The 12,090-nt window shown below is 45.0% G+C and overlaps 1 protein-coding gene across 21 annotated transcripts in view; it reads right to left on the bottom strand.

Moving 5' to 3' along the window:
• Positions 1 to 12,090, bottom strand: part of clasp1a (cytoplasmic linker associated protein 1a) — an 88,205-nt gene that overhangs the window by 30,566 nt on the left and 45,549 nt on the right. For all 21 annotated transcript variants that reach the window (XM_031797302.1, XM_031797324.1, XM_031797286.1 and 18 more), the window contains 2 exons: positions 324 to 547; positions 127 to 219 (listed from right to left, as the gene is read on the bottom strand). In XM_031797302.1, coding sequence (XP_031653162.1) covers positions 127 to 219; positions 324 to 547 — 317 coding nt within the window. The remainder of the gene's footprint in view (positions 1 to 126; positions 220 to 323; positions 548 to 12,090) is intronic.

Here is a 12,090-nt window from a genome sequence, read left to right as displayed (position 1 = left end):
AGAAAAAAAAAGGAAACACAAAGAACTATAATACGCTACAAACATCATGTCTTACTGCAAGAATTTACAGTACGAGGTGCTGAAAAGTTCATTTAGAGACTGATCATTTGTGTGTGTGGTCCTTACGGCGACGACTCTGTGCTCCCAGTCGTTTTTGTCGTCAGATAGAACCTCCCGAACCTTGGAGAGATTGTCCTCCATATCTCTGTTGGAGTGAATCTGGAGATGTACAGAAAGACAAGGACAGGAGTCAGACTGGGGTTGATGGCAATTCAAACTGTAAACACACACACACACACGTCGCGCCTATCTGTGCAGGATACCTGGATAGTAGGAACCTCTTCAAAAGCCTTGATGAAGTCCTCCTCATCAACAGCACCTGCAGCAGCATCTTTAGCAGAGATCTTGCCAGGTCCGGTGGCAGAGCTGGGCCTGCGGACAGAAGCCGCAGCTACAGCCCTCCTACCACTGGGGGGCGCCTTGGAGGACGATGCAGAGGAGGAGGACCGGCCCCCGTCCACAGAGTCCTCATCATCAAAGTTCTTATCTGCCAGGGGAGAGTGAGAAGAAGTGGTGTTCATCCATTTTGATGTCATATTCTCTGCATTTGTGACCATGTTCATTAGGACACACCACAGGGAACCGAAAACAAGCATTTTCTATTGGACAGCTACCCCAGTACGTCCCAGTTTCACTCGGTTTTCTGACAGTTTTCTAATGTTTTTGTGCCTACGGAAGACTAGGATTTCTGGAAAACCAGGGAATTTATTGAAAGTTCCCATAATCTTGCTACCCGACTGAAGACGACCCTGTTCTTTGGGCTGAGAGTGTGCGTGCCTGAACCCAGCCATCTGCAGTGCTGAGTGTAGCTAGCCCATGTCATCTGCAGTGCTGAGTGAGTGTAGCTAGCCCATGTCATCTGCAGTGCTGAGTGAGTGTAGCTATCCCATGTCATCTGCAGTGCTGAGTGAGTGTAGCTAGCCCATGTCGTCTGCAGTGCTGAGGTAGTGTAGCTAGCCCATGTCGTCTGCAGTGCTGAGGTAGTGTAGCTAGCCCATGTCATCTGCAGTGCTGAGTGTAGCTAGCCCATGTCATCTGCAGTGCTGAGTGAGTGTAGCTAGCCCATGTCATCTGGAGTGCTGAGTGAGTGTAGCTAGCCCATGTCATCCGCAGTGCTGAGTGTAGCTAGCCCATGTCATCTGCAGTGCTGAGTGAGTGTAGCTAGCCCATGTCATCCGCAGTGCTGAGTGTAGCTAGCCCATGTCATCCGCAGTGCTGAGTGTAGCTAGCCCATGTCATCTGCAGTGCTGAGTGAGTGTAGCTAGCCCATGTCGTCTGCAGTGCTGAGGTAGTGTAGCTAGCCCATGTCATCTGCAGTGCTGAGTGAGTGTAGCTAGCCCATGTCATCTGCAGTGCTGAGTGAGTGTAGCTAGCCCATGTCATCTGCAGTGCTGAGTGAGTGTAGCTAGCCCATGTCATCTGCAGTGCTGAGTGAGTGTAGCTAGCCCATGTCATCTGCAGTGCTGAGTGTAGCTAGCCCATGTCATCTGCAGTGCTGAGTGAGTGTAGCTAGCCCATGTCATCTGCAGTGCTGAGTGAGTGTAGCTAGCCCATGTCATCTGCAGTGCTGAGTGAGTGTAGCTAGCCCATGTCATCTGCAGTGCTGAGTGAGTGTAGCTAGCCCATGTCATCTGCAGTGCTGAGTGTAGCTAGCCCATGTCATCTGCAGTGCTGAGTGTAGCTAGGCCATGTCATCTGCAGTGCTGAGTGAGTGTAGCTAGCCCATGTCATCTGCAGTGCTGAGTGTAGCTAGCCCATGTCATCTGCAGTGCTGAGTGTAGCTAGCCCATGTCATCTGGATTGTCACTGTTACACAAATACAAGCCGTTCTGTCACCTCTCCAGTTTTCCAGTTTACATGAGGGATTATGAATACAGGGAAAATATGATCCGGGAGATATGCCTCGACCAAGCCAGCATTATTTTAGAGCAGGCATCAATATAATAATTTAACAAGTGTAGCGCTTTTCATTACAGAAAATAATCTCAAAGCTATATGTCTCAGCACGTAAAACAAATGCCCACAATTGACAATAATAAACCATTTTTAGGAACAAACCAAACATACAATAGGTCATCAGAGTCTGAACTAATATAGGCTAGTCTGTACAGATCACAATCAATAGTAGTGATCATTCTGAAAGATAGCAAAACAAGACACCACTCACACTAAAAGACAAAAAAGCTCCATAAACAAAGCAACAGGCACAGACAGAAACGCCCCGTTCACCACTCCGATTTCCCTCCATGTCCCCCTCATCCTCCTCTTACAACCATCCATCCCTCCATTAGACTGCTAACCTGGAATTACCATGAAACTGATACATCTATCAGAGACAGAGAGACAGACAGACAGACAGAGAGAGAGAGAGAGAGAGAGACATTTGAGAAAGGCAGATCAATTGGGGGAAAGAGGAGGAAAACATTTGTAGAAATGTCGGTAGGTAGTGTGAGAGGAATGGTGGAGAGAGAGAAACACCACAGGAAGAGATAATAGCAGCAGGTTCTTACAGGCACAGATCTTCTTACACACCAGCTTCCTCAGCAGCATGATTTATGGCACACTCACTAAAGATTTCCCCAACCAGGCTTCTGCATCAACAGTGTGTGTGTGTGTGTGTGTCTGCATGACGCGTGCAGCTCTGATGACACGGTGCTAGACCAGCTTAAGCCCTTCTGGCCAAGGGTTAGCTGTCAAAAACAGCAGTGTGTGTGTGTGTGTGTGTGTGTGCAGCAGGAGGATACTGGCAGCTCCTGCAGTGCCAGCATGGTGTGACATGTCCATAGGGACACTGACTCTCGACCACAGAGAGGGGGGGGGGGAGGGGCCAGCACCTGTGATGTCATCTCAGACCAATCATTGTTTATACAGGGCGTTGGGTGAGGAAAAACCAAAGAAACCTAGCCTGGTGGTCATTGGTCCTGGACAAACACTGTTTATAGTCCCACCGCTGTTATTTACACTGCATAAATGCATAGGAATGACATGTAAATTAATTATTTGCACTGTGTTTGGCGCCGCACCATAACACTATGAGAGCTCAACATTATGTTGGCTTTATTGTCCCCTGAAGCCTGGTTAGCATGCTGTGAAACGCAGTAATCACACTGTCACCATCTCACCCACCCAGAGATAAGAAGCTTTGGTTCCAACATAACAAAATTCATCATGGATGAAATGATCCATAGTTTGTCCCTTGAGTCTCATTGTATCCATCCACTTTTCGTTTATCTGGAGAAAGGTGGTGAACATGAAGCACATACTGGTGGTAGAAAACGTCTCTCATGTATACATACCCACCGCAGTGCTTTATCACTTGGACAGTGAGGATACACTAGTTATTAACCCCCGGCTCTCCAGTGAATTATGTGTTGAGTGTGGGGGCTAGCATTATCGTTATGAGAAAATAGTCAATATCGTGAGGACTGAGATTAGCATTATTGTACCAAAGACATCATGAGGAGACTGCAGCATGTGAAAAGGCTCAATCCTAATGTCAGCGTCGTCCAACGACGTCCATCTTATTGACGGCGCACTTTCCATTTGCTTTCCACTGAGGCCAGTAACATGACGATACCAGAGACAGGGAGGGGACTGCCGCATGTGGGATGGATCAATCCTTTGCTAGCAGTAATGTCATTGAGTGAGCATCTTCCATCCGTTTTTTTACTGATCGTTAAATTATCTGCAGAGAGGTTTTAGAGAGCTGAAATAGAAACATTCCTTGAGACAAGATCCATGATGAATTTCACAGAATTTGAGCACAAGACTTATGAGATAACCGAGGTAAATACCAGCTCTAAACAGCAAGGCAATTAACCGAAACACCTTTAGTGAAAGAGCAAAACACGATGATGCATTTAGTTTATTGATCAGAGCAGTCAGAGCAGCACTTGATCAAACGCTGACACAAATGTCGAGCTGATTTATACACACATAGGGACCAATTAACAAAGCCTGCAGAGACACGCGACTGACACACATGCCCTACGGGAACACACACACACGCATCTGCCAACTCTGGGGGCAGTAGCCTGATTGTTAGCTGTGTGCTTGGTGCCTGTGGCAGAGCAGGGGTCGTGTTCGTGATCCACATGGCTCGATGAGATCATGCCTGCTCTGTCCAGTGATATGATTACTGTAAGCTGGACAGTCCTGCATGTAGGCTACTGTGTGCCCTGTATGTGGGCTACTGTATAAATGTGCAGAGTATTACATATTTCCTGTTCTGAACTCTCAAAGGAAGAGAGTGGTGTAACAGACAGGTAAGTTCATAAGTGTCATTGATGATAGAGGAAGTATAAATAGGTGATAATGTCATGGAGAGAGGTTGTCCTCTGGCTCCCTCTGCTGGTTGAGGTGAAACACTGCATTATCTGCCCCCATAGAGACACATTCACATCATTGTTCGGCCCGATCTATCTTCATAGGAAGTTGTCTGACTGTGGTCTGTATCCTTCAGGAAGTTCAACGGTTCAAGTGTCCGCCGCACTGCAACAGTCTCTGACTGGGTTCCAAATGGCACCCTATTTCCGATATAGTTAAATAAAGGTTAAATTAAAATAAATAAAAAGTATTGCAATGCATTTACACGTTTTTTTTAAACCTTTATATAACTAGGCAAGTCAGTTATGAACAAATTCTTATTTACAGTGACGGCCCACCCCGGCCAAACCCAGACAACGCTGGGCCAATTGTGCGCCGCCCTCTGGGATGTGGTGCAGCCTGGATTCGAACCAGGTACTGTAGTGATACCTCTTGCACTGAGATGCAGTGCCTTAGACCGCTGCACCACTTGGGAGCCCCCTAATAGGGGATAGGGTGTCATTTAGGATGCATCCTCTCTCTTCCACTGTTAAACACCCCTGACCCCATTCTGACTGCTGCTGGAATCTAGCTATAAAACAATATTGTGCAGGAAACTGCTAGCTAGAGCCAGACAACTACATGGAAGAGAAAATAAGCCAGGCGAGACAGTTCAGAAGGACCAAAATAGCTCACAGTTCTCAGACTTCAGGAATGTTACTGAAACTTGGTTGACAATGTACTGTTCTGAACAGAGTTCTAAAGATAGAGGAGACGGAGGAAACAGAGAGAAGAGAGAGAATGGAGAAACAAAGATAGGATGATGAAGGTAGAGAGAGGGGGAAGTGATTGCCCTGCCAAGATAAACTGGTTATTATGACATTCTCTGAGAGGACTAATGAGGTAATGGTGGGCCATTCTCATGTTATGATTACTGTAAGGCCAGCATGACAAAAACTGTCATAAGAACTCACCGAGGGTGACTGTCATAAGCACAGAGTACAGCACACTACATAATGTGTCCACTAGCTGCAGGCTCCAGCGACTGCAGAAGCAGATGAGAATTCTAATTTCACTCCCCACCCAGCATCCTAACTGCAGTGCAGGCAGCACTGGTAGTCCCTGGGCCACAGATTCATATTTGGGGGATTTTGTTAACTCACAAGATGCTTTTCTTCTGTCTGTCCTAAACTGCGGGAGAGACTAAAGACACCCTGACACAATATATTTTATTTAGCTCCTCCCAGGCCAGATTCTCCTGTCCTGTTCTGACTGTGTCAGGCTCCAGGTGCTCTGAGCACTCAGCTAATCTGGGGGGGGGGGGGGTTAGCCTGGTCCCAGATTTGATTGTGCTGTCTTGGCATGGCAATGACCACAGGAGTTCGCTATACAGCACAAACAGATCTGGGACCAAGTCTACGGGAAAGTGTCATTCTGATTTCACCAACTCATTCCCACAGGTTGGTCTGTCAGTCTGCGAACCTGACACTCTAGCCAGCAGTTTGGAGAAGTATGAGGGCTAGATGCTAATGGTTCAGCACAAATAGCAATGTCATTACAGTGATATCTCAAAATGTTGACGACTACAAAGAGCAAACAGGGACTGCTCAGCCAAAACACTCTCCCCCATCCCTCGCTACTCTTAGGCACACACAAACGCATACACACTGTATACACACATATACAGTTGAAGTCGGAAGTTTATATACACCTTAGCCAAATACATTTAAACTCAGTTTTTCAAAATTCCTGACATTTAATCCTAGTAAAAATTAACTGTCTAATGTCAGTTAGGATCACCACTTTATTTTAAGAATGTGAAATGTCAGAATAATAGTAGAGAGAATTATTTATTTCATCTTATATTCCTTTCATCATATTCCCAGTTGGTCAGAAGTTTACATACACTCAGTATTTGGTAGCATTACCTTTAAATTGTTTAACTTGGGCTTTGTGATGGCCACTCCAATACCTCGACCTGTTCCCCTTAAGCCATTTTGCCACAACTTTGGAAGTATGTTTGGGGCCATTGTCCATTATGAAGACCCATTTGCGACCAAGCTTTAACTTCCTGACTGATGTCTTGAGATGTTGCTTCAATAGAGCCACAATTTTCCTGTCCATGATGCCATCTATTTTGTGAAGTGCACCAGTCCCTCCTGCAGCAAAGCACCCGCACAACATGATGTTGTCACCCCCGTGCTTCATGGTTGGGATGGTGATCTTCGGCTTGCAAGCCTCCCCCTTTTTCCTCCAAACATAACGATGGTCATTATGGCCAAACAGTTCTATTTTTGTTTCATCAGACCAGAGGACATTTCTCCAAAAAGCACAATCTTTGTACCCATGTGCAGTTTCAAACCGTAGTCTGGCTTTTTTATGGCGGTTTTGGAGCAGTGGCTCCTTCCTTACTGAGCTGCCTTTCAGGTTATGTCGATATAGGACTCGTTTTACTGTGGATATAAATACTTTGTACCCGTTTCCTCCAGCATCTTTACAAGGTCCTTTGCTGTTGTTCTGGGACCAAAGTCTCGCACCAAAGTACGTTCATCTCTAGGAGACAAAACGCATCTCCTTCCTGAGCAGTATGATGGCTGCGTGGTCCCATGGTGTTTATACTTGCATACTATTGTTTGTACAGATGAACATGGTACCTTCAGGCATTTGGAAATTGCTCCCAAGGATGAACCAGACTTGTGGAGGTCTACAATTTTTTTTCTGCAGTCTTGGCTGATTCCTTTTGATTCGTCAGGCAAAGAGGCCCTGAGTTTGAAGGTAGGCCTTGAAATACATCCACAGGTACACCTCCAATTGACTCAAATTATGTCAATTAGCCTATCAGAAGCTTCTAAAGCCATGACATCATTTTCAGGAATTTTCCAAGCTGTTTAAAGGCACAGTCAACTTAGTCTATGTAAACTTCTGACCCACTGGAATTGTGAGAGTGAAATAATCTGTCTGCAAACAATTGTTGGAAAAATTACTTGTGTCATGCACAAAGTAGATGTCCTAACCGACTTGCCAAAACTATAGTTTGTTAACAAGAAATTTGTGGAGTGGTTGAAAAACTAGTTTTAATGACTCCAACCTAAGTGTATGTAAACTTCCCATTCAACTGTACCTCATGCAGCACTGAATAATAATAACCATGACTAAAGCGTTTGACAATTTTCTTCCCTATAATGCAGAGATTTGAAATACATGTGAATCTAATATTGGGACTAGGAAAAGAGAGAGGGAAGAAGAGAATAGAGTTCTCTTTCTTGATATCATTCCTTGATAGCCCGCTATGGGAGGAGCTCACATTCACTCTGTTGCAATGGTAAAGTAACCATAGAACAGCTGTAACAAACCACTGAGACTCTTGGTTGAGCCTGTGTCACAGAGGACCAGAGCTCTTCTACCTGGTCAAACTCTGCCTGGTCAGCCAATGAGAAGAGAGCACAAAAACTCTCCACTCCTTTCAATAAGAAACCACAGATCATTAATGAAGGCCCTTCTGTGCTTGACATTACCTATTCATTAATTTTAGCCTAGCTGGGTGTTAGACTGCCAACAAAGTAAAAATGCTGTCCTCCGGAAGGTAGACTAATTCTGTCCCCAAGGAGCTGCCATCCCAGTGGGGTCTCTCCTACTTAAGGGCCATGATTGGTGATTGCCTACATGGTTGCCAGGGTGAGCAGACAGGAATGAGCAACCGCTGAAAAAGAGCAGAGGCAAAGTATTCATCCTAAAGTGTGGCCAAGTAAAGGGTAAATGTTTAGTGCTGTAGACGAGACTGTGGTAAAGTCAACAGAGTGCTGGCTCTCATCGTAAAGTACATCTCCTCTGCTTAAGAAACACAAGTAAAGGCCTCTGACATTTTCAACCTCTCCCTGACCCAGTATGTAATACCTACATAGTTCAAGCAGACCACCATAGTCCTTGTGCACAAGAACGCCAAGGTAACATGTCTAAATGACTATGGCCCCATTGCACTCACATCTGTAGCCATGAAATGCCTTGAAAGGCTGGTCATGGATCACATCAACACCATCATGCCAGACACCCTGGACCCACTCCAATTTGCATACCGCCCCAACAGAAGTCTCCTCTGAACAGTTGATGTTGAGATGTGTCTGTTACTTGAACTCTGTGAAGCATTTATTTGGGCTGCAATCTGAGGGGCAGTTATACTAATGAAATGATCCTCTGCAGAAGAGGTACCCTCTGGGTCTTCCTTACCTGTGGTGGTCCTCATGAGAGCCAGTTTCATCATAGCGCTTGATGGTTTTTGAGACTGCAAAATTTTCCGGACTGACCGACCTTCATGTCTTAAAGTAATGATGGACTGTCATTTCTCTTTGCTTATTTGAGCTGTTCTTGCCATAATATGGACATGGGCTTTTACCAAATAGGGCTATCGTCTGTATACCACCCCTAACTTGTCAAAACACAACTGACTGGCTCAAACGCATTAAGGAAATTAATTCCACAAATTAAATGTTTAACTATGTTAATTGAAATGCATTCCAGGTGACTACCTCATGAAGCTGGTTGAGAGAATGCTTCCGACGTCTCACAAGTCCTCAACTGGCAGCTTCATTAAATAGTACCCGCAAAACACCAGTCTCAATGTCAACAATGAAGTGGTGACTCCGGGATGCTGGCCTTCTAGGCAGATTTCCTCTGTCCAGTGTCTGTTATTTTGCTCATCTTAATATTTTATTGGCCAGTCTGAGATATGGCTGTTTCTTTGCAACTCTGCCTAGAAGGCCAGCATCCCGGAGTCGCCTCTTCACTGTTGACCTTGAGACTGGTGTTCTGCGGGTACGATTTAATGAAGCTGCCAGTTGAGGACTTGTGAGACGTCTGTTTCTCAAACTAAACACTAATGTACTTGTCCTCTTGTTCAGTTGTGCACCGGGGCCTCCCACTCCTCTTTATTTTCTGGTTAGGGCCAGTTTGCGCTGTTCTGTGAAAGGAATAGTACACAGCATTGTACGAGATCTTCAGTTTCTTTGCAATATCTTGCATGGAAAAGCCTTCATTTCTCAGAACAAGAATATACTGACGAGTTTCAGAAGAAAGTTCTTTGTTTCTGGCCATTTTGAGCCTGTAATTGAACCCACAAATGCTCATGCTCCAGATACTCAACTAGTCTAAAGGTCAGTTTTATTGGTTAGTTAATCAGAACAACAGTTCCAGCTGTGCCGGGTTTTCTAATGATCAATTAGCCTTTTAAAATGATAAACTTGGATTAGCTAAAACAACGTGCCATTGGAACACAGGAGTGATGGTTGCTGATAATGGGCCTCTGTAAGCCTATGTAGATTTTCCATAAAAAAATCTGCCATTTCCAGATACAATAGTAATTTACAACATTAACCATGTCTACACTGTATTTCTGATCAATTTGATGTTTTTTTAAAATGGACAAAAAAATGTACTTTTCTTTCAAAAACAAGGACATTTCTAAGTGACCCTAAAATGGTAGTGTTGTTGTTTTTCTAAGACACCCCCTCTTTTCGGAGCAAAAAAAACAAATGTTTTTGCAGGTTTTTCTTTGGTTGTTGGATGTATTTCTACACACATTTTTACATACATGGCACTTTTTCTTTTTTTTGCACTAACTCTTTAGACTCATCACATACACTGCTGTTAATGTTTATTATCTATCCTGTTGCCTAGTCACTTTAACCCTACCTATATGTACATATCTACCTCAATGACCTGTATATCCCAGCACATAGACTCGGTACAGGTACCCTGTGTATATAGAAGTTATTTATTCCTCGGGTTATTATTTTTCTATTATCTCTCTCTGCATTATGGGGAAGGGCCGAAAGTAAGAATTTCACTGTTAGTCTACACCGGTTGTTTTACGAAGCATGTGACAAATAAAATGTTAGTAGCAGGTTGTGTACTACTGTCATGAGGTCACCTATCAATTCTACCGTTGTACCCTTAAGCAGGGCAAAACTAGCTTAACTGTGCTCCTCTCAAATATGTGTGTTTTAGTGTTGTAATAGGGATTTGAGGGGAGCAGAAGATGAATTTCCAATGTAACAGCGGGGCAAAAAAGACAGACTGACTGGGGCTACAGAGCAGGCAACAGCATCCTAACAGTCAGGGTTAGGGGAAATGCTTAGTTATCTCTTCAAGTCCAGACAACATAGAATGTATTCTGAACCATGACATTCACAAAAAGCATTCAACAAAAAAGATAAGTCCAGGCCTAGTTCAGACCAGGCAGTACACTAAAAGCTTGGGTTCAGACTCTGCTATGACAAATGTGACACTAAAAGGGCAGATGTGAAAGGGGGGGGGGACACACAGGCTCTAAAATACCATGGACAGAAAACAAACAAAGGCCATTTTTGGGGGGAAATGTTATCACAGCACAGAGACACATTTGTAGTGTGAGAGACACTGCAGCCATTTCAATGGCCTGGGCTATATGACCTCATTATAACTAAACACAGAAGTCAAACTTCACAGTTGCCAGTCTCTCTGCTTCACTCTCTCCCTTGTTCTCTTCATCTTGCTCTCTCTCCCCCTTGCTCTCTCTCTCCCTTGCTCTCTCTCTCGCTCTCTCTCTCTCTCGCTCTCTCTCTCCCTTGCTCTCTCTCTCCCTTGCTCTCTCTCTCCCTTGCTCTCTCTCTCCCTTGCTCTCTCTCTCGCTCTCTCTCTCCCTTGCTCTCTCTCGCTCTCTCTCTCCCTTGCTCTCTCTCTCCCTTGCTCTCTCTCTCCCTTGCTCTCTCTCTCCCTTGCTCTCTCTCTCCCTTGCTCTCTCTCTCCCTTGCTCTCTCTCTCCCTTGCTCTCTCTCTCCCCTTGCTCTCTCTCTCCCTTGCTCTCTCTCTCCCCTTGCTCTCTCTCTCCCCTTGCTCTCTCTCTCCCTTGCTCTCTCTCTCCCTTGCTCTCTCCCTCCCTTGCTCTCTCCCTCCCTTGCTCTCTCCCTCCCTTGCTCTCTCCCTCCCTTGCTCTCTCCCTCCCTTGCTCTCTCCCTCCCTTGCTCTCTCCCTCCCTTGCTCTCTGTCCATCTGTCTGTCTACAGAGGAGCATATAGTTCTAATGACAAGTCAATCAAAAAGGTTGAGATGAAAGACAGCAGCCATCTATCTGTCAGTGAGGAAGGCCATACAGCAGGCTGAAGGGCAATGTCAGTTAACCCAACACTGATAGAACTTTGAGATATCCCCTGGGTCTATGGCAAGACATACAGTGATAGATCATGGATATTCTGTCACTGGTACTCCTATGGTTGTAGCAAGGACAGTAAGAGGGGTCAGTGCATCAACCTTTCACCTAGGGGTCTGACTGGCCCAGCCATAGCTTCAGCAACATAACGCAGTGAAATTATAGTCCTAGCGTTCTTTGTATAATACCTTTCTATGGTCATCTCATTTGTTAGGATGCGGCCGGATATATATCTTATAATTTGTCTCCCCTACTGTCAAAGGCATTCTTTTCCCGTTATCTCCCTGTCGGAAGCATAAACATGACTGTAGTGGCAGCAGAGCAGAGCAGAGTTCAGCTAATGACATTCAACAGCTAGTTAATGTGACTGTCTTAGGGCTCCAATAGTTAATGTGCAACTGAATTAAAGACTCAGAGCTTCATTTATTTCTGATGGCAGAGAGGTGATGATACGAAGGCAATGAGGCCGTGTGTTATGTATCAGAAGCCATTTCCTCTGAGCAGGCAGCAGAGGGATGAGCAGAGAAAGAGAGAGAGTCACAGTG

This window comes from Oncorhynchus kisutch, linkage group LG2, assembly GCF_002021735.2.
Source record: "Oncorhynchus kisutch isolate 150728-3 linkage group LG2, Okis_V2, whole genome shotgun sequence".
NCBI classification, from domain to species: Eukaryota; Metazoa; Chordata; class Actinopteri; order Salmoniformes; family Salmonidae; genus Oncorhynchus; species Oncorhynchus kisutch.
The sequence above is the reverse complement of the archived record's forward strand: the minus strand, read 5'-3'. Positions and strand labels throughout refer to the sequence as shown.